The following is a 23,728-nucleotide window of genomic DNA, read 5'->3' as shown; positions in this document are numbered from 1 at the left end:
ACCCTTTAGTTTGGCAGGGTTCAGATGTGGTTAAGGGAACTTGTCTACAGAGTTTGAGCTGCACAGGGCTGAGTGCACATACACTGTCTTGTGGAATGATCTGTTGCACAAGAAGACCACTGAGGGGAAGAGGAACAACTGGAAAAGTCATCCTTTTCCAGGAGTCTTTGTTTCAATGATACATGAACTTGGATAGAGAAGAGGCAGTCACTGGTAATGTCGGAGGACTGCACTGCTGTGTAGTAAGCCAAGAGCAAGCCCAATCCAAAGCAGTTAGGTCATTGCCTTTCTGCGTTTGACAGTCACTGGTACGTTTCAATTCCTTTATTGAATCAATGATACTCAGAGAAGTACAGTGCGCAAAAAAGTGACATGTGCAGCAGACTAACCAGCTGACCACAGAAACAGATGAGCAAAAGACTCACAGTCATTTACCTGGCTAAGAAATAGAGCCTACAGGAAAAGGTTAAAGAACCTGTCAGCCATTATGTTGCTCAGATAGGGAATGGATGAGACTTTCTCCTCCAAATGGCATTCAAACCTTTCTTATGAACAAACAGGGGAGCACACAAAGATCCCTGAAAATGGAATGAGGGAGACTTCCAGCCACAACCAGAGATCTCCATGGAGTGATGTGTCACCAATGGTCCTGGCTGTTACTGACAGAAGCACAGGAATAAACAGTAAAATAAGAGGAAACTGAGTCAGAATATGGCACCATTCCAAGCACCACTTTAGAAAATTCGTCTCTCATTGTGGGGCTCACAATTCTGTTTCTTCTCTATGCTTGGGCTGCCCTCCTGCATGCTGACCTTCTCTGCTTTGCTGGGTTCCAGGATCCAGCTGTGAGATGGTGCAACTGCCCAGATAGGGTCTTTGATTTCCCTGAAAAATACCAGAGAAAGATTTTGACACTGTCACCTGATTCTTCACTACCCAGACTATTAATTATGCACAGAGGGAAGTACTCCAAAATTTCTCTTCATGAAAGGTCTTGGGTCACATGGAGAGCTGAAGGCAGCCATGCTACAGCTGAGGAAGGGTCTTCCTGTGCAGTGGCCTGACTCTGCTCCTTACACCCTTGTGTCAGGGGTCCTTCCCCACAGCCTTGCTGGGAATCCTGTGGCCACATTGCAGGCAAGCCTTCCACACATGCCTGGTTGGCAACCTACCCAGGTCTGGCTATTGACTGGGTCTGCCCACTCACCTCTGTGCCAGCTGTCCTTCCTATCCAGTGGCTCCCAGGCCAGGGCTGCCCCAGCACTGGGCATACCCTTGACTCAGGCAATGCTGGGAAATGGAAGGGGCACCAACATGGGTGTCTAGCAGCAGCCCATTTCAACACTTCTATGAGGTTGTTGAACCATCTGGAGTTGATTTTCAAGGAGGGTGAAGGATGAGGTTTCAATAGCAATGAGCAGAGGGGACATCCAGGTCTTTAGTGGAAATTCTTTAAGATTTTCCTTATTTAGTATGGTATAGGATTTAGATCTGTTCTACATAACCATTGTTATATTGAGGCATGACCCCTTCAATTCTTAATTTGTCCTGTGATTTAACCATGAAGGTGTATTGATTTTTTTTCACAATCTTTTCTACATATCCTGCAAAGATCATTTGATTTCAGTCCTTAAGTGTAACATATTATGTTTATCACTTTCTGTGTATTGAACCATATCTACATCCCTGAGTTGAATACTACTGTTCAAGATGGATGATAGCTTTTATATGTTGTAGTATTTGATTTGAGTGAACTTTATTGAGAATTTTTGTTTCTACATTCATCAGAGATATTTGTCTATAATTTTCATTTCTTGTGTTTCTGTCTTGTTTTGTTATTGGTGCCATGCTGATTTCATAATAGGAATAAATAAGTATTTCCACCTGTGTAATTTTATGAAACAACTAGTAACAGTGGTTTTCTTCTTCCATAAATGCTTTGTCATGTTTGGTAGTGAAAACATGTGAGCTTGGACTTTTTCTGGTTGAGAGGATTTTAATTAGTATTTCAATTTCATTACAAGTTATTGCTCCTTAGATAATTTATATCTCATGGATTGAGAGGTCATATATGCCAAAAATTTTGTTTACTTCCTCCAGATGTTCTAATTTTGTGTAATAGAACAATGAGAAATATGTCCTAATGATTCTACTAATTTCATAGTTACCTATTGGAAAATCTACATTATTTTATTCTTTATTTACTCATTTAAGAGACTGAGAGAGGGAGAGATAGAGAAAGAAAGAGGGAAAGACAGAGAGAGGGAGGGAGGGAGAGAGAGACAGAGAATGGGCATGCCAGGGCCTCCAGCCACTGCAAACGAACTGCAGACACATGTGCAACCTTGTGCATCTGGCTCACATGGGTCCTGAGGAATCAAACAGGGGTCCTTTGACTTTTCAGGCAAATGCCTTAACCACTAAGCTATCTCTCCATCCCAGTAATATACTTTTTAAATCTTAAATTTTTCTTTACATTCTTCTTTATTTTACTTTTCATCAGTTTAGCCAAGGGTTCATCAAGCTTGTTTTTTTTTTAAGAACCACATATTTTGTTTGTTTGTTTATTCTCCAGGTAGAGTTTCATTCTAGTCTGAGTTGACCTGGAATTCACTTCATAGTCTCAGGGTGGCTTCGAACTCCTGGTGACCCTACCACCTCTGCCACCTGAGTACTGGGATTAAAGGCGTGCGCCACCACACCCAACTAAGAACTACCTCTTTACTTCATTAGTTCATTAAATTTTTTTATATCAAATTTATTGATGTCTGACCTAGATTCTTCCTTTCAGTGTGGCATACTCACATGTAGGGTGTTCTTGTTTCCCCCTGCCTTTATATGGATCACTTCTGTCTTTCTCTCTTTTTTTCTTTTTCTTTTTTTTTTTTTTTTGAGATACCTCTCCTTTTGTAATGTAAAAGTCGCTTAGAGATACAAACTTCTATCTTTGGACTTTTATCATTATATTCCATAACATTGTTGTTTTATGTTTTCATTTTCATTCAGTTCTAGGATTTTTTTCATTGTTTATTTGTCCACTGACTCATTAATCACTCAATACTGTGTTTTACAATCACCAAGAGTTTGCAGACTTTCTGTGCCTTCTGTTTTTTCTGATTTTTTGCGTCATTGTATTGCGGTCAGATACAAGACAAAATGTTATGTCCGATCTACTGAGTTTGTGAAGACTTGCTACATGTTCTAATATATGACCTATTTTGAGAAGATTCCATGATTTGTTGAGAAGAATATGCATTCTGTCACGTTTGAATAAAATATGATATAGACATATAGGCTAAGTCCTTTTAAATATGGTGTTGTTTAGCTGCATGGTTTTGCAATTTTCTGTTTAGATGACATATATTTTCTGTTTAGATGACTTAGAGTGGGTAATTTAAAGCTCCCACTATTATGGGGCTGGGATTAATTTCATATTTATTGTTTAATATATTCACAAATACGTTCAGAAATGCTTCAAAAATTTTGGTGTACCTCTGGTGAGTCTTTGTTTATGAATGAAATATCCTCTTGTTGAATTGTTTCTTTGATGAGTAAAAAGTGGCCTATTTATCTCTTTTGCTGAGCAGTCTACTCTGTGCATGGACAATCTCCACAGGAGTGGAGCTGGGTGTCTTGTGTGACCACTGCATGGAGGGCCTTTTCTAGTCTTCCCTATGCATGCAGAACACTGGCAGGTGGCTTGAGAGTGTGGACATCACCTAATGTGCCTGATGCCCAGTAATTCCTGATCTGAGAATGTACAGGGTGGGGCTACAATGGAGCCATGACTGAATGGGAAGAGAAGGCATATGGCCAACAAGATTCTGTGAAGCCTCCTGAGTGCCTGCCAGTTTCCTGAGGGTCTGGTGTGGGTACTGTGACATACTTTAAGATCCCTCAGCTGTCATACCTGCACAGGCCAAGGCATGATGTTATTACCACATGGACCTGATGCTCAATCCTTAAGTGCACAGGGCTTGATTTTATGTGCATAAATAGGTTAGTGCTTGGTGACGATCTCTGTACTACAGACATCTGTAAGAGTGCCATGTAGTGCCCACATGTATACGGGATGTAAAGTGTAAGGAACTTAGGTATCCCATTCGTGGTGGAACCGGTGGGCTGGACACAGGTGAACAAGTTCAGCTGCTTAGATAATTTCAAAGGTGATTTAATATTATTTGAAATTGAAGTATTTGTGATTGGCTGAAGAACCATGGTGTCTAAAATGGGTAAAAAATTAATATTGAATTTTTAATGTGGATCCTAGTGAAAAATAATAGAATAAAATAATAAATATATAGTTGCAGTGGAAAGTAAAAATTCAGTTGTGGTTGTTTAGATGACACGTTCGTACAAAATACAAATTAACATAATGGATTAGTGGTATGCATACATTAGTGGTTTGTGAGTTCCAGGTTACGATGCAAATTATCCCCTTTATTAAATGATAGGAATGTTATATGTGAAGAATAATGTTTACAATATGGTGTTTATGGGCTTTACAGATTGCTTAGTGGCTAAGGCCCTTGCCTGCAAATCAAAGGAACCATGTTTGATTCTTCAGTACCCATAAAGCCAGATGTGCGAGGCAGCATATGCATCTATACATCATTTGCAGTGTCTAGTGGCTCTGGTGCACCCAGTATCTCTCTGTCTCTATCTGCTTATTTTGCTGTCTCTTTCAAATAAATAAATATAAATTTAAAAATTTGAAGATGTTTATCAAGTGAAATTAATGAAAGAATTCAAAAAATTAGCAATATGTTTTATCTACACATAAATTTATATAGCAGAATTTAGAATATAATAAGAATAGATCTGTGAAAGTATTTCACAGCTGAATGACAGCTGAAGATATTTATGGATAGAAAGTCTCAATAATTGAAAATGTTGTTATTATAGAAATTAATGTACAATTCAACTCCTATATTTTAATATAAGTAATAATGTCATGTGTGTGTACACAAACATAAAGTTGAAAAGGTATCTTGCTCAACATATATGTAAATGAACACAGACTTTTGAATTCCTTACCATGGACTTGTGGAGGCAGTGTTGCAGTCAGGGTCACATTGTTGGCAGAAATCACCCAGCAAAGAGTAGTTTTGGGGGGTAAAAGTGTCTATTTTGGCTTACAGATGCTATGGAAAGCTCCATCATGGCAGGGGAAAATGATGGCATGAGCAGAGGGTGGACATCTCCCCTGCCCCCACACCCGGCCAACATAAGGAAGACAATAGCAACAGGAGAGTCTGCCAAACACTGGCAAGGGGAAACTTGCTATAATACCCACAAGCCTGCCCACAACATAGCAAAGAAACATTCAACCAATACAAGATTTAAAACAACCAAGACAAACATAAAACTCTAGCTCCAAGTCCAACAACTCTAGTCAATGAGAAGTCTCCAAGTCCAATAATTCTAATTCTAAGTCTCTGGATTTCCAATTCCACCCCTCCAGCTAGGCTACTCACAGTCCTGGAAAACTTTATCAGGGTCCAGAAGCTTTCTTAACAGCCATCTGTGGTCCCAAAATTTCCACTGGGTCTCCATTGCAATTCATGGTTCATCCTCATGGCTCCATTCGGTCTCCATGCAGGCATCCAGCAAATCTGTTTTACACTGCCCATGGCCATTTCCAAAACACAAGATGACATTGCAAATACAATGACCCTTTCTTTCCTGCATTTCTTATACTCCACAATACCAGATAGGATGCCAAATTGTTAATCCCGGAGAGAATAAAGCAGACTTTGAAGAACAAGACACTCCTTGAGTACTCAGGCCCTTTCAAAACAGTCTACATTCTTCCTGTTTCCCCATTACAGGTCATCCGGCCTAGTCTCAAAGGTTATAATCTCATATAGTTGCAGCTGAAAGGGCAGAAGTTTCAGCCCAAAGATTTCATGTCTATGCTATATCTCTCTCCTTACACCAGTCCATTTCTACACAAAGAAATACTGTACAAATTCTCAGGGCATGGGCATAACAGCAAGCCTTTCACACAAAATGCTCCTAGGCCAGTCCTAGAAAGGTTCTGTCTCGCCCTCATAGCCAAATCTCACAGTCCATAATTCTTACTACATTGTGTTCTTTCAATTCTGACCAGAAAAGTCTATCAAGCTGGACTTACAGCACTGCAAGATGACTCTTAGGCCAAGGTTTCAAATCATTCCACATTCCTCTTGAAAATCAGCTCCAAACGGCCAAAGCCATGTAGTGAGGTGTTTAGCAGTAAATGACACCACTCCTTGGTACCAATATTACTGTTTCAATTAGGTTTGCATTACTGGCAGAAATCACCCAACCAAGAGTAGATTTTGAGGGAAAAATGGGGGTCTTCTTTTGTCTTACAGACTCAAGGGGAAGCTCCATGATGGCAGGGGAAAATGATGGCATGAGAGAGGGTGGCAGTCACCCCATGGACAGCATAAGGTAGACAATAGCAACAGGAGAGTGTGCCAAACACTGGCAATGGAAACTGGCTATACCACCCATAAGCCCCACCCCAACAATAAACCCTCTCCAGGAGGCATTAATTCCAAAATCTCCATCAACTGGAAACCTAGCGTTTAGAACACCTAGGTTTATGGGGGACATGTGAATCAAACCACCACTGGTAGAATTTAGTAAAATTAATATCTTTCTAAAATTTGTCTGTTAAGTATAAACCCTAAGGTAATGGCATTAATAGATTGACATGAGCTGTGTACTTGAGATTAGAATAATTTTCCACCTCATTTAAATTATAGAGGATTTATACATATCTCCTGATTTCTTAGGACACAAACATGAGGGAAAATGTAAAGTAAAGAGAAAGTTGTCAACATACATTCAGTTATCAATATAAACATGAACTCCCAGGCCACAGAACAGTTAGTAACAAATTTATGCTTATATAAATTATGCATTCTAAGACATTTTTTGTTGTACACTGAATTTAACAAGAGATGAAATTTTTGCTTTCTTGTAATACAATTTAAAATCATAAACAAGAGCTATAAATGAAAAATTCATATTTTATTATGTTCACCATAAAAAGAAAAGTGAATATGAACTAAGAATTATTCTAATATATTAATTGTTGGTGCTGGATTCATGATGCTCGCAGAAACACCCAACGAAGAGCAGCTCCTGGAAGGAAAAGGTTTAGTTTGGCTTACAGGCTCAAGGGGAAACTGCATGATGTTAGGGGGAAACAATGGCATAAGCATAGGGTGCACATCACATTCTGGCTAACATCATGGACAACAGTCACAGGAGAATGTGCCAAACCCTGGCAAGGGAACAATACCTTGCTTCCAGAGGCTCAAGTCCCAACTACCACCAGGTGAGGACCTAATATTCAGAATACATTAAGTTTATAGGGGACATCTGAATCAAACCACCACATTCTGCCCTAGCCCCCGTAAACTGATAACCATCCATGAGATAAAATGCCATGTATTCAGTACAATTTTGAAGGTCCCCATAGTTTTTATCAGTTTGTCATGGTTTGATTCAGGTGTCCCTCATATATTTAGGTATTCTGAATGTGAGGTCCTCAGCTGATGACAATTTGGACATTAGGGCCACCTGGAGGCAGTGTATTGTTGGGGAGAGGCTTATGGATGTTATAGCCAGCTTCCTCTTGCCAGTGTTTGGCACACTCTCCTGTTGCTGTTTTCCATCTGATGTTGCCCAGGAGGTGATGTCCACCTTCTGCTCATCCCATAGTTTTCCCTGTCATAATGGAGCTTCCCCTGAAGTCTGTAACCCAAATTAAACCGCTTTTTCCCACAAGCTGCTCTTGGTTGTATGTTTTCTTCCCGTAGTGCAAACCTGACTGCAACGCACTCTCAATCATGCTCAAACATCACCATAGTCCAATGTGTATTGACTGAGCTGTAATAACAAAAACCAATCATAATGGCATGGAATAAAAATTCACACTGCAAAGATGGCATTGGGTATAGCAAAGAAATATTCAACAACACAATATTTAAAACAAACAGGACAAACATTAAGCTCTATAGCTTCAACTGTGACAATTCTTATCAATGAGAAGTCTTAAAGTGTGATCAGTCTAACTGCTGATATGTCTCTCAAGGCCACCAACAGTAACAGAAAACTTCATCCAGTGCCAGCATTTCTCCTTGGTAGCCATCTCATAGTTCTGGTATCTCTATTGGATCTCCACTGCAATTTATGGGTTCATCCTCATGGTTCCACTGGGTCTGCACTAAGGCAAACCAACAAGTCTGCTTCATACTGCCCATGGTCATTTCAAAAAAAATTGCTACAAATTTAATGACTCTTTTCTGCTTTTATTTATTATGCTCCATACTACCAGGTGGGAAACCAACTTGTTAATGCAGGGGGAAAATAAAGCAGACTTTTAAGAAAAGGACAAACCTTCAGCATTCAAACCACTTCCAAAGACTACATTTTTCTTGTTTTCCCAATTCAGGTCAGCTGGTCCTATCTCAATGGTTGTATTCTCTCAAACTATTGCAGTGGAATGGAAAGTAGTGTTGACAGAAAGAATACATTTTTTTCTGTGCTATATTCCTCTGCTCACAGTAGTCCACTTATAAACCATACAATACTACACAACTTCCCAGGACAGGCAGATCATAAGCCTATCACATAAACTGTTTCTAGCTCACTCCAGGCAAAGCTCTTTCTCACCCTCATAAGCCAAACCTAATAGTCCATTGTTATTACTGCATTGAAGTGTTTCAACTGTGACCTTACTTACAGCACTGGAAGGAAGGTTTTAGGTCAAGATTTCAAATTCTTCCACATTCTTCTCTCAGATAATTTCCAAATGGACAAAGCCACACTGTCAGGTTCATAGCATCAAAGGTACTAATGCTACTGTTGCAGTCAGCTTCAGGTGTCTGACAGAAAGCACCTAATTAAGAGTGACTAATGGGAGGAAAGGGTTTATTTGGGGTTACAAACTAGAAGGGAAGCTCCATGATGGCAAGGGAAAACAGTGGAATGAGCAGAGGGTAGACATCACCTCCTGGCCAACATCAGGCTGGCAACAGCAGTAGGAGGGTGTGCCAAACACTGGCAAGCGAAAGCTGGCTAGAATACCCATAAGCCTACCCCCAACAATACCTTGCTGCCAGGAAGCTTCAATTCCTAAATTGCTACCAGCTGAAGGCTTAACATTCAGAACACATAAGTTTATGGGGGACACCTGAATCAACCACACTAATTAACTATCTATATAAAAAGTTTACTGTTATAAGCTTATCTCTGAAACTTGTTTAAAGTGGCCTGTGTAGAGAAGAGAAATACTAAAGCTGACTTGATGACACTTTGCCTCCTACAACAGATATGGAGCAGTGTTTGAAGTGTCCAGAAGATCAGTATGCCAACACAGAACAGACCCACTGTCTACAAAGAACTGTAACATTTCTTGCATTTGGAGAACCCCTGGGGATGGCTCTGGCCTGCATGGCCCTGGGTTTCTGTGCACTGACCTCTCTAGTTTTGGGGGTATTTGTGAAGCACCATGACACTCCCATTGTGAGGGCCAACAACCGTGCTCTCAGCTACATCCTGCTCATCTCCCTGATCTTCTGTTTCCTCTGCTCCCTGCTCTTCCTGGGTCATCCAAACACAGCCACCTGCATCCTGCAGCAGACCACATTTGGAGTGGTTTTCTCTGTGGCAGTTTCCACGGTCTTAGCTAAAACGATCACTGTGGTTCTGGCCTTCAAGCTCACGACTCCAAGTAAAAGGATGAGGTGGTTGCTGGTATCAGGAGCACCGAACTTCATCATCCCCATCTGCATACTGATCCAACTCATCCTCTGTGGAGTCTGGCTGGGAACATCTCCTCCCTTTATTGAGACAGATTCACATTCTGAACATGGGCACATCATCATTGTGTGCAACAAAGGCTTAGTCTCTGCCTTCTACTGTGTCCTGGGATTCCTTGGCTCCCTTGCCCTGGGGAGCTTCACTATAGCTTTCTTTGCCAGAAAGCTGCCCGACAAGTACAATGAAGCGAAGTTCCTAACTTTCAGCATGCTCGTGTTTTGCAGTGTGTGGGTCACGTTCCTGCCAGTGTACCATAGCACAAAGGGGAAGGTCATGGTGGCTGTGGAGGTCTTCTCCATCCTGGCCTCCAGTGCAGGGCTGCTAGGGTGCATCTTTGTCCCTAAATGCTATATTATTTTCTTAAGGCCAGAGAGGAATTCTCTTCCAAAATATAGGGATAGAACACTTGCTTAAACCTATAGATCCTATAGGAAACTATAGAACCTAAAATACTTACTGATATATATATATATATATATATATATATATATATATATATATATATATATAACTTTATAAGAATTTTGTTCATAACACACATATTAACATGAATATATATGCTAAATAATTGACAGTTTTAACCATCAAGTCAGAAAGTAATAGGCTACCATTAGACGTTTGTTACACACATAAGTGACTTGAATATTTTCTTAAAACACAATAGTATAAGGTCAGGAGAGATTGCTTAGTGGTTAAGCACTTGCCTAAGGACCCTGGTTCAAGGTTTGATTCCTCAAGACCCACATAAGCCAGATGCACAAGGTGGTGCATGCATCTAGAGTTCCTTTGCAGTGGCTGGAGGGCCCAGTATGCCCATTCTCTATCTGCCTTTCTCCCTTTCATTGTGAAATAAATAAATAAAAATAAGCAAATGATAGTATACTTTTATTAAGGCTATTAGGTATATTAATGTTTCATACATTAATCTTCAACTTATCCAGTTATGAGAGAGTTTATAGATAATATTAGCCAATAGGAGAAAGCTTGTTTCTCCTAAAATGCAATAGGATAATAATAAATACTTGGCCTTTTTCTGAAAAATGTTTGAAGAAGTGATGAAATATAGTTCACAACTGAAGAAACATTCAGGATGCACCGTGAGAAGAGAAATCCTTTTCCTTTATCTTTAAAATAATTTTCTATCTAACTGCAATTTCTTCTCCCCATGTACAAGGAATCACGACAGAACCGTGATGGGTTGATTGGATATAGTCACATAGGTAGAACATATGGTCATTTCCAGGGAGTGTTTAGTAAGGTGTTTGAAATAATGTCACAATTGTAGGATGACTTCTGAATGGTCATGCAATTTGAATTAGTATTGCATAGTCCACTGAGTGTATCATAGTTTTTGGAATCTACTGAGGAAATAAAGGGCATGAGAAGAGATAAGTAGGAATGATTGTAGCAGAAATGATAAGGCTATTGTACTTTATATGAAAAGAAAGAGGCTGATAGACATACAGAGAACACAGAGAGAGAATGGGAGCTGTTGGGCCTCTATCCACTGCAACCAAACTCCAAATGCATGCGCCACCTCGTGCATCTGGCTTTGGTGGGTCTTGATGATATGAACCTGGGTCCTTAGGCTTTCAGTCAAGCTCCTTAACCATTAAGCAGTCTCTCCAGGCCAGAACATCATTGCTAAAGTCATAACAAGGCAGGGGGATTGTTTTCTCAAATCATGTCATTTTACTCATTTGTAATATAGTAAACTCAAGTGATAAACTGCAATTGAATGAGAGTAATGACTCGTATTAATCTTTATTAATTTTCTAATTTGTAAATATTACATTATCTGTGGTCTTGAAACTATTGTGAATGTTTCCAGGCAGTAATTGCTACTGGTGGTGTGGGTGATTGTTTGAGCATTCATGTGCTAGAAGTTTGTTCATTATTTTGAGAGTACTAAGCTGCTGTGTCCAGTCTCAGATAAGCAGGGTGTTTTTTCTTTACCCCATTCTCTCTGCATTCCTTCCACAATCTGTGCTCTGCCAATCTCATATGCATTCTTACAAGTGAAAGGATATTCATCTTGAGATGTACAATTTAAGAAACTTTGCCACATACCATGAAATTCTACTTAAGGGCATACAGACTACATATCTGTATGTTTTAAAACAAAGATGAGGGCTGGAGAGATGGCTTAGTGGTTATAAGCACTTGCCTGTGAAGCCTAAGGACCCAGGTTTGAGGCTCAATTCCCCAGGACCCACGTTATCCAAATGCACAAGGGGGCACACGCGTCTGGAGTTCATTTGCAGTGGATGAAGTCCCTGGTGTGCCCATTTTCTCTCTTTCTCTGTCTCTCTCCTCTCTCTCTCTGCCTCTTTTTCTGTCTGTTGCTCTCAAATAAATAAATAAATAAACAAATCTTTTTTAAAAGTTCCTTAAAACCAAGATGACATAAAGTAGATTGCTACAACATAATGAGAATTTAATCATCCCAGTAAGCAAGGAGCTCAATGCCTTGAAGCTTGGAACAGGACATAACATTTTGTCCAAATTAGAAATTAGAAGTAACATGTTTTGCTCATTTTCTTACTACCGGCACAAAGCACCAAACTAAAATCAGCTGAGGTGAGGAAAGGGTTTGTTATTGTTATTTTGGCTCAGAGACTCAAGGGAGAGAGGAAGCTATTTGACAGCACAGCAAGAGATAGCATGGTATAAGCAGAGCCTGAACATCACATCTTCCGTAGCAGTTGAAAAATGGCATCAAGAGAGTGAGCTGAACCCTGGCAATATGGGTCTGGCTATAAAACCCTAAAGCTCGGGCTGGAGAAATGGCTCAGGTGTTAAGGCATTTGCCTGCGAAACCAAAGGACCCAGGTTTGATTTCCCAGGACCCAAGTAAGCCAGATGAACAAGGGGACATGCACCTGGAGTTTATTTGCAGTGGCTAGAGGCCCTGGCATGCCCATTCTCTTTCTGTCTCTCTGTATATATACTTGCAAATAAATAAATAAAATTTTAAAAATTCATATCAAAAACTCTAAAGCTCACCCCAACCCCACAGAAAGCTCCTTCCTTAAGACTCTACCTCCCAATTGACACCAGCTTGATAGCAAGCACGGGAGTTGATGGTTGACGTCTGATTAAGACCAGCACATTGTTACCACATTTTATTCTTTCTATGTCATGAAGGGGAGCTTTCTCAAGCCTAGAACTAGGTTGATGTCATTAAGGTATAGAAATTTATTTATTTATTATTTATTTATTTTGGTCTTTCAAGGTAGGGTCTCACTCTAGATCAGGATGACCTGGAATACACTATGCGATGTAGTCTCAGGGTGGCCTCGAACTCAGAGCAGTTCTCCTACCTCTGCCTTCCGAGGGCTGGCAGAAATTTAGTTGTATTAAAAAAATAATGTTTTATTTATTTGAGAGACAGAGAAGATGCAGAGAAAGAGAGAATGGTTGCATCAGGACCGCTAGCCATCACAAATGAACTCCAGATGCATGCTCTACCTTGTGCATCTGGCTCACGTGAGTGCTAGGGATTGAACATGGGTCCTTAGGCTTCCAAGGCAAGCGCCTTGACTGCTGAGCCATTTCTTCAGCCCAAGAAATTTGATCTTAGTTAAAGTTATATTTGGCATTTTTCTATTGCAACTTTTGGAGTTTCCCAAGATACCTGTTTTCTTCTATACACTGAGAATGCATTTTTGAACCACACTTAACATTCTTTGCTTCCTAAAACCCTCAAAGTAAATTTTCCTTTTCTCAGTAAGTGAGAAATCTGTAGACATTATAACTGCAGTATATTTGCACTGTTGTCCACACAATATCTCTTTGATTGAAGAACAATGTTTCAATCGTCTTTTCCTGAGGTAAGTGAGGGAACAAATACTGCGTATCTTATGTACATAGTTATGGGAGGTTTTCACTCTATCACTGAGAGCAGCCCTCATATTTAATCTTCCGCTTTCACTCTAACGTTACATTGGCCATGGCAGATGTGATGGTGATGACTTACTGAATGCTTCACAGTCAGCAGTTTTATTCTTGTTGTAGTGATGGGTCTTGGAGGTCGTAGGAATGCACTGCCATCTGTAAAAAGAAGATTTTCTAACCAAAAGTGAAAGCAGTGTGGACCAAAGGGGATAAACGGACACATAAAGACTTTTTGAGTGGTAACACTTCTCAATACACCCAAAGAACAGTGGAAGCTTCCCTCTAGGAGTCTATGAACTTCTCAATCATAGGCTTCTGACTTGGGTTGTAGTAGCAAGAATGAATTCCATCCCACTGAGCAGGCCTCATACACAATCAGAGAGTAGTTGATAACCCACACAGCCCGTGTGCCACTATTACACCAGTGTGTCCTTCTTGCCTGGCTGGTTGATTTTGTAACTTTAAATTTTTACTGCTTGTTCACCCTGTTGGAGACCTTTATCTCCAAGCAGCTCACATAGCACTCTGGCATACTTGGAGATGTAGCCAGCATGAATCTCTTCTTCATTTCAATTCCACTGTCATCTCTCTATGTCCTGTGACTGCAACTGTACTGTCTATAGCAAAGGGACTTTACCATTTGGACATGGCAGGAAGCCAATTGCACTGGGAATGACTACTTCTCATTTGCAATCCCACCAATAGTGAATGAAAGTTCCTCTTTCCTTACATCTTCATCAAAATTTGTTGTTTGTTTCCTTGATGGGATAAGATGACTGGGGTACAATAATACCTCCAAGTTGTTTTGATTTGTATTTCCCTAGTAACTAGGAAGGGCGGTCATTTTCATGAGTATTTGTTGGCTATTTATGTTTCTTCCTTTTTGCATAATCTGTCTATGAGACCAAATGGTAATTGGCTAGGTATTGAATATTTCCAGTTCTTTGTAAGCTGTAGCCACTAGCACCCAGCCTGAAGTATAAGTTGCGTAGATTCTCTTCCCATTCTGTAAGCTACCTGCTCTCATGATAGTTTCTTTTCCTATCTAGAAAAAGACACTTTTAAATTCTATATAGTCCCATGTGTTGATTGTTGGGCCTTTCTCCTATGATATGGGATCCTTTTCATAGTATTCCTTTGAGAAATCTCAGTCAATTCTAATGGGATTTCCTTTGTGTGATGTGAATTGTTGTACTCTTGCTGCTTTTACCACTCTCTCTTTGTTTTCATTGGTAAGAGTTTTAACTATGATGTGCCTTGGAGAGTTTCTTCTTTGACCAGTCAGTTTGGTGTTCTCTGAGCTTCTTGTATCTGAATGGGCCTTTCTTTTGCAAGAATCAGAAAATTTTCTTCAATAATTTTGTTGAATATGTTCTCTATGCCTATGGCTGGGATTTCCTCTCCTCGAACATCCATGATCTGCAAGTTTGGTTGTTTCAGGATGTCCCACAGTTTTTACATATTCTGTTCATGTGATATTTTGAACTTAGCAAAGATTTTGGACTCACAATCAGTTTCTTCTGCCTGTTCTTCCAGTTCAGAGGTTCTATCTTCCACATGAGTGACTCTAATAGTTAGGGGTTCTAGAGAGGTTTGTAAAGGCTCTATTTGATTTTTGTGTATGTTGTGTTATTTTCTTATTGTATCTGTCTCTTTTTTGAGGTGTGATTTAAGTTTAAGGTCTGATTTTCTTGATGCTTCCTGCAATTCATCCTTACATTTGCTCATGTCTTCATTAAGATTGGTAAGCTGGTTATTGAGATCCTCTATTTGTTGACTCATTTTCAACTTCTGAATCTTTTGGAAGATATCCATTCAAACTCCCACATTCTGTTCCTCCCCACAACAGATTCATAAATGTTTTATGGTGTAAATTGTATTCAATCCAACTTCAAAGGCCCCCATAACCTTTACCAACTTAAGAGAGTTCCAAAGTCCCAAGTCTTATCTGAGTTTTAAGACTCTCTTCCTATGTGTCCTGTAAAATCAAAAAGTCAAATAATTTTTATATCTAATGGCACAAAGTAACCATTTCCTACTACTGTAAGGCATAACAAGAAGAGATTGGACTAATGCAAACTCAACAATCATGATGCAAACATCAAACATCTGCATTTCAAGTTTGATATCATAACCAGTGATTAAAAGTCTTAAGATTTTCCAATACTGCCCCTCTGGCTAGGCTGTGTATGGAGGAAAAACTTTCATCCTGAGCCAGCCATGCTCCTTGGTAGCTTTTGCATAGTTCTTGTGTATTTAAACTTTCTACTGCAAAAGTATACCACCTACCAATGGATTCACTTTTCTCTTTGTGAGGGTCATATCGTGCTGCCTCACTTTCTGCATTTCCACAATGGCTCCTCTTGAATTCTCGATTCACAGGATTCTGGGGGAGAGACCTGAAATAAAGACACAGGGTCCAGAAGTCTTATGCATCTGACACTTTATGGCAGAGACCCTAGCATTTTTATATCCAAGGCATTAGGGAACACATTTTGAGAAACAAAGCTGTTTGTACAGACTCAAGCTCCAAGGAAATCAGTCATGCTACTCAAGGGCAAACACCAAGTTAAGAACAAACGTTATCTAACAGAAAGCGGGAAACAGGGTAGCATGAATGCACGTACACCATGACTCAAGTGATTGACTGGTGTATTCCAAACCCTTTGTTTCAGGAACATAAATGTCAAGGAGAGCCTTCCTCATCCTTATGGTCATTAATTCCTTCAGTCTGGTGTGTGTGTTCCAACAGCTCCCCCTTTTTATTTTGTAATGTTAAAGATGCTAGCACGACAGTTAAAGAATCATGATGTGTTCAATCTAGTTGTTTTGCATTCTGAGGTACCCTAAGATAAGCAGAAAACAAATAGCAATTAATACTAAAACAGCCTAGGCTGCAGTAAGACCCTACCAAAATAAAAAAGACAAGGAAAAGAAAAAGAAAAAGAAAAAAAAATACCTCCTGAATATATTGAGAGACATCTACTCAAACTATCACATGCCACAATAACACATGGCTATATAAAACTATCTATGAAAAATATACAAGATTGCATCAATGTTTAAAAACAAGAAATATAGGGCTGGAGAGATGGCTTAGTGGTTAAGCGCTTGCCTGTGAACCCTAAGGACCCCGGTTCGAGGCTCAGTTCCCCAGGTCCCACGTTAGCTAGATGCACAAGGGGGTGCACGCGTCTGGAGTTCGTTTGCAGTGGCTGGAAGCCCTGGCGCGCCCATCCTCCCTCTCTCCCTCTACTGTCTTTTTCCCTGTGTCTGTCACTCTCAGATAAATAAATAAATAATGAACAAAAAATTATTTAAAAAAAACTTATCAGGGATGATTTAAAAAAAAAACAAAACAAGAAATATGGCAAAGTGCCAATGATGTTTTCCAGTTAACATAGGAATTACCAGATAAATACTGTTTAACGTTGTCCACTAGCAAGACCTGATTTGTGTGAGCAATAAAATTTATTGTTTATTTATTTATTTTTGGATTTTGAGGTAGGGACTTACAATAGCCAATGATGACCTGGAATTCACTATGCAGTCTCAGGTGGCCTTGACTCATGGCAACCCTCCTACCTCTGCCTTTCAAGTGTTGGGATTAAAGGTATACACTAGTACTTCAGGCTATATTGTCCCTTTTTGAACCAAATATCTGCTCAGTAATTAGTAATGGCTTTATAGTAATGTGTTTCAAGAAAGAAGCACTATAAAACTGATCATGTCTAGAATGGTATGCATGCCAATGTGGTATTGATAGTTCTACTGATAGATATATACTAATAAACATATCTGTTGTTAATAAAAAACACAATTGTAATAATAACAGCCAAACTAATAATATAAACTAAAAAGGAATTATGATAGATCTCCAAAAAAACAAGAAAGTTTCATTTTCTTTATGTAATTTTAATATGTACCAGCTACATTTGCTTATAAATTATCAATATGATTTAGTACTAAAGACACATGTAGGAAGTTAATGTAGCCAATTTTTTTTTAAAAAATGATATAATTAGGGCTGGAGAGATGGCTTCGCAGTTAAGTGCTTGCCTGTGAAGCCTAAGGACTCCAGTTCGAGGCATGGTTCCCCAGGTCCCATGTTAGCCAGATGCACAAGGGGGCGCACGCGTCTGGAGTTCATTTGCAGAGGCTGGAAGCCCTGGCGCGCCCATTCTCTTTCTCTCCCTCTATCTGTCTTTCTCTCTGTGTCTGTCACTCTCAAATTTAAAAAAATGATATAATTAAAAATATTGATGAGAATTTTATTTGAAGCTGGGCATGGTGGTGCACACATTTAATCCCAGCACTTGAGAGACAGAGGTAGGAGGATCGCCATGAGTTGGAGGCCACCCTGAGGCTATATAGTGAATTCCATGTCAGCCTGGGCTACAGTGAAACCCTACCTCAAAAAGAAACAAAAAAAAATTATTTTATAAGCTACAGTCTCACTTCTAATTTCACAAAACACCTATTGCTTAGACTGGCCTTAAAAACATAATTGCTGCTTCAAAATTTGAGTCTTCATCAATTATGACTAAGGGTTTATGGTGAGCATTTGCTATTTCAAGAGCAGGTACAATGGACTGGACACTAGATACTTTCTTTTTACTCAACAGAACATAGGCATCCCAGAATTCACATTTTTGACCTTTTGATGTTTTAGTAAAGTATGGGGAAATATACCCTCTATCAAACTGCATGCCTTCAAAAATTTCTAATTCATCATTCAGTGTTTTTCCATCTTTCACTGTGATGACACCCTTGCTTCCAACCTTTTGCACTGCATCGGAAATGTTGGTTCCAATATCTTTGTCTCCATTTGCAGGAATTATATCAACCTGAGCAATTTCCTCAGGGTTGTCACAGGTTTAGACTGCTTCTTAAGTTCAGCGATTACAGCATCAACCGGCAACATTGCACCTCCCCTGATTTCCACTGGATTAGCGCCTTTGCTGATCCTCTCAAAACCTTCCTTGGCAACTGAATGTCCAGTACCTTAGCAGTGGTGGTGCCATCCGCAGCCTCTTCGTTCGTGTTATTGGCAACAGCCTGAACCAGTTTACCTCCAATATTTTTATACTTATCCTTTAAGTCAACTGCCTTTCCAACAGTCACACCATCTCTTGTTACTTCAGGACTTCCCCAACTCTGTTCAATAATTACTGTTCTTCCCTTTGGCCCCATCGTAATGGCTACAGCATCGGCTCAAAGGTCTACACCTTGAAGCATTAAGGCTCGGGCTTCTGCATCAAATTTTACATCTTGGCATAAGCCCGAGTGAGATGAGGAGCCAGTGCCCGGGACACTGGTCTCATTTATGGAAGAACTGCAGGTAGTAGAAGCATTTCTGTGGGGTGTCAGCAAAGGGGCACCTGGCAAAACAGGCCACCAGTAGGGTGTGTACTTGGTTTTATCTCATTCCTATGGCTTCTCACATTTAAATGGTATCATATGATAGGCAGTTTGCACATTGTGACAGCTTTTCATCTGGCATGACTTCTTAGATGGAGAGTTGTGAAACCTGAGAAAAAACTTTACAGCATTCTGCATATTAATGTACAAGAACACATCTAACATGCATCACTAACCTCATGTACTGTGAGGTAGAACTTGAAAGTGAAAGATTCCCCACATGTACATTCATCAGGCTTCTAATACATACAAGTTCTCTGATGTTGAGTGAAATGTACTTTATGAGTAAAAAGTTTTCTGAATTGTGTACACTGATAGGGCTTATCACCAACATGAATATTGTGATGTCTTGTGAGATCTCCTTTGCTAGCTAGTGAAAACTTGCCCACATCCTATGTATTCATCAGACTTCTCACCTTTATGAGTTGTCTGATGTGGAGCGAGATACTCCTTGAGAGTGAAATTTTTCTCACATCACATTCTGCAAATACACAGGAATTCTCAACTCTATGTTTTCTCAAAATAGTGATTTTGACATGCTGAAGAATTCTTCTCCACATTCTGTACATCAATAGGGCTTCATCTCTACATGAGTTATTTGTGTAGTGAGTCCTTCTGTGACATAGAAAGCTTTCCCATAGTCTGTACATTCATAGGACTTCTCACCTGTACACATTATCTAATGATGATTAAAGTGCACGTCCTATGTGAAAGGTTTTCCACAACTTGGGCACGCATATGGATTCTCACACGTATGAGTCTTCTAATGACAAGTGAGGTACTCCTTGCAAGTGAAGGCTCTCCCACAGTCTTTACATCCATAGGGCTTATACTCTGTATGCATTCTCTTCTGTAAAGTGATTTCTGACTAGACATAGTAAACTTCCCCACATTCTGCACATTCATAGCTTTATAACATTATGTACTCTATAGGGTTCATCACCTGTGAGGCTTCTCTGATGTTGAGTAAGGTTTTCCCTGGTAATGAAAGTTTTCTCAAACTCTGTATTCATAGGGCTTCTCACACTAGGAGCTCTCTGAGGCTGAATGGGATTTCCTTTGCTGGCAAAAGCTTTCTCCCATTTTCTACATTCATATATCTACTCAACAAAATGAGTTCTATGATGTCCAGTGAGTTGTCTCTTGCAATAGAAAGTTTTCAGCATTCTGAATATTTTTACTGCTTACTTCTATGGGTGTGGTGTGACCTCAAAACCATTTCTAGCATTCCTTACACTCATATTTCCAATTGTCCCTTCTATGAGAATTCTTATGTTTACTGAGAATTGAATTGTGGTAAAAAGCTTTTTGGAATGTGTGAGACATCAGATTCCTTGTGTACTGTGATTCTTAGCAACACATCTTCACAAACAAAAAGAAAAATTCATGTCTCTTCTCATTATATTTTCAAGCCAAAGCTGGTCTGAAAAGAGTAGACAAATAATGGGCACAAGGTTTTGAAAAAGGTACAGGGCAGAGAGGGATGCAGAAAAGAATGAGACAGAATAAACATTCACACTGCAAAATGACATTGAGCAAAACAAAGAAATATTCAACCAATAAAAGATTAAACTGGGCAAACATTAAACTCTGTAGCTTCAAGTCTGACAACTCTAGTCAGTGACAACGTTCCATGCAATAATTCTAACCAACAACATGTCTCTGGAGTTCCAATCCCACCACCCCCTCCAGCTAGGCTACTCACACTCCTGTAAAACTTCATCAGGTCCAGCAGCTCTCCTTAATAGCCATCTCACTGGCCCGGCATCTCCACTGGGTCTCCAGTGCAACCCATGGTTCATCTTCATGGCTTCATCTGGTCTCCATGCAGGCAACCAGCAAACCTGCTTCACTCTGCCCATGGCCATGTCCAAAACACAAGACTGCATTGCAAACTCAATGACCCACTGTTTCCTGTATTTCTTATACTACATAATACCAGGTAGAGTACCAATTTGTTAATCCAAAGAGGAATAAAGCAGACTTTGAAGAACAGGAAACTCCTTCAAAATTCAGACCCCTTGTAAAGACTTCATTCTTTCTGTTGTCCCAGTGCAGGTCAGCTGGCCCAATCTCAATAGTTGTGACCTCTTGCAATTGCAGCTGAACAGATAGAAGTTTAGGCCCAAAGATTTCTTCAAGTGCCATATACCTCTGCTCACATCAGTCCATTTCTACAACCTGCACAAATTCTCAGGACATGGGCATAACAGAAATCTTTCACGTAAACTGCTTTTAGCCCTGTCCAGGCAAAGCTCTTTCTCACCTTCATAAGCCAAACCTCACATTGCATAGTTTCTACTGCATTCAGGCCTAAGTTTGACCAGAATACTCCATCAAGCTGTACTTACAGCACTGCAAGGAGTCTCTTAGGCATAGGTTTCAAATCTTTCCAGATTCCTTTTGAAAATCAACCCCAAAAGGCCAAAGCCATATAGCCAGGTGTCTAGCAGCAATCCCACTCTTTGGTACTAACATTACTGTTGTAGTAAAGTTCACATTGCTGGAAGAAATCACCTGACTAAGAGCAGATTTTTTTTTTGGGGGGGGGGAAGGGTTTATTTTGGCTTACAGACTCATGTGGAAGCACCACAATGGCAGGGAAAATGACAACATGAGCAGAGGTTGGACTTCACCCCCTTGCCAACAGAAGCACAGTTGGGTTATCAACAGGGGATAGCAGAGAATTATATGTCTGCAGCCATAGAGCAAAAGTCTCTCCATTTTGCCTGGGCCTTCACATAAGCTGACTCATTACTCAGAAAGCTGGTCCATCCAGCTTTCTGTTAGGTACTTCTGGAATGCTTACAGAATCTTATCTTTTGCAAAAGGCCAGTTTATGGTCAGGATGTGAAGCCTGGTGCAGTCAGGTTGTTAAGCCATTGAGGCAAGATTAGATGAACACCTAATTACATCCCCTCTAGGTTTCCTGATGATTTCAAAGCCCTAAATCACATCAGCCAGCTTATTCCCCCACTGTTCTTCCCCTATATAACCACTATGTAAAAAATAAAGACTCTAAGGCCTTGACAAACATCTAGCATGGTCTCCTTCTTGTGTCTGTTTGCTTTTTCCCACCCAGGTCAGCTTCTCCTCGAGTCCTTTTTCAACTCCCTGCTGGCCGGGACAATTACAGAGCATTACAAAATGAGATTGCTTAAATTCTGTACACTTGCTAAAGGCATGATTTATTTTTCTATGGGGGACTTTAATATATAAACATATAGTAATCCAAATACATTCCAGTCCTGGTATCAACTTGGCCCCCTATCCCTCACTGCCACACCAATGAGAACCTTCCTCTTTCTTGGCAGTCTTTCCTGTTTTATTGTCTCACTTCTTTCATCATTTCAGGAAAGATGTTGAAGGGCTGAAGAAGTGCAGGTATGAAGGGGTACTGCCAACAACTCTGGGAAATGAATGCAATAGACAGTGCCACAATGTGCTTCTTTACACCCTGTGCCTCCTACGTTCTTTGTTCCCTCTCTTCGACAGTATTTCCATGACAGAGATGCTAAAATAGTTCTGAGTTCCCTATAGTCCCTTGACTTCAGCTTCGATGAGTCTAAGTCTCCTCAGTAGTTATCACCAGTCAGAAAGCTTCTCTGGCTAGCACCGAGAACAGCACTTATATTGTTTCCACCCTGGGCTGACTCTTCCGATTGCCTTATAAAGTAATAGTTCCATGTTCATGCCACTCGCCAAACAATTAATTTCAATTGTGATGAAAAGAAGCAGAAGTTTTGTACCACTTTGTGCAATGTTGGCAGTGGCCAGAAGACATGGAAGGATTCCCTCCAAAAACACTATTTGTATATTTTTGCTTTGAAAGGCACAATATGTTACTTAAAAGTCTATTTTCAATGAAGAGTAACTACCAGCAAACATCTCTCTAGCATGTCCCATGTAATCCCTTTGTGGAGATATCAGCAATCATTTCAGATAACAATTTTCTGTCTCTTTGTTTATGCTAATATATGTTTTCATTTATTTATTTGACAGAGATAAACATGTATTATGTGTAGAATATGAAAATGATTTTAAGTGTTTTACATTTTGAAATGGTGAAATATAAAAACCCCATTTGTGATATCATTACTCATTATATTTTGTTGGGAATTATTCACCTCACCCCAAAATTTCAACATGATATACCTTCATTATTCATGGCTTCCATATTTTACATCATGTATCTTCAGCTATTTCCTTCTATCTAACTTGGCTTTTGATATTTTAGCTATCACTTACCCAAAACTACCTAACAATATCACCAGCCTATGGTAACCTTTAGTGTTCACTATAATTATATCATACTTTTAAAAAAAAATCCACATATGTGTATTATCATGTGGTGTGTATCTATTGGTACTTTGTGTATTTCAGAAAATACAGTGTCTGTAGGTTTCTTCCTCTAATTATAAGGATAGTATTTCCTTTCTATGAACATGTAGCATTTCATTGTGTCTTTGCCCCATTTTTTTTTATCTGTTTGTACACACTTTGGTTGACTCGATATATGAATAATGCTCAAACCCTGGAAGACCATATTCCTTTAAACATACATTTTATGTACTTGGATATAAGTGAA

The 23,728-nt window shown here is 39.7% G+C and overlaps 1 protein-coding gene and 1 pseudogene across 1 annotated transcript in view; one reads left to right on the top strand and one right to left on the bottom strand.

Annotated features, from left to right (window-relative positions):
* LOC123453543 (vomeronasal type-2 receptor 116-like) overlaps positions 1-10,236 on the top strand; it is a 29,728-nt gene extending 19,492 nt beyond the window's left edge. Inside the window, exon 5 of the mRNA XM_045130563.1 lies at positions 9,332-10,236. Coding sequence (XP_044986498.1) covers positions 9,332-10,236 — 905 coding nt within the window. The remainder of the gene's footprint in view (positions 1-9,331) is intronic.
* Positions 10,237-18,203: 7,967 nt separating this feature from the next.
* On the bottom strand, positions 18,204-19,073 carry LOC105944995 (annotated as a pseudogene).
* Between the last annotated feature and the right edge of the window lie 4,655 nt (positions 19,074-23,728).

This window comes from Jaculus jaculus, chromosome 12 (genome assembly GCF_020740685.1).
Source record: "Jaculus jaculus isolate mJacJac1 chromosome 12, mJacJac1.mat.Y.cur, whole genome shotgun sequence".
Lineage (NCBI taxonomy): Eukaryota > Metazoa > Chordata > Mammalia > Rodentia > Dipodidae > Jaculus > Jaculus jaculus.
This window is presented reverse-complemented; position numbering and strand designations above follow the sequence as displayed.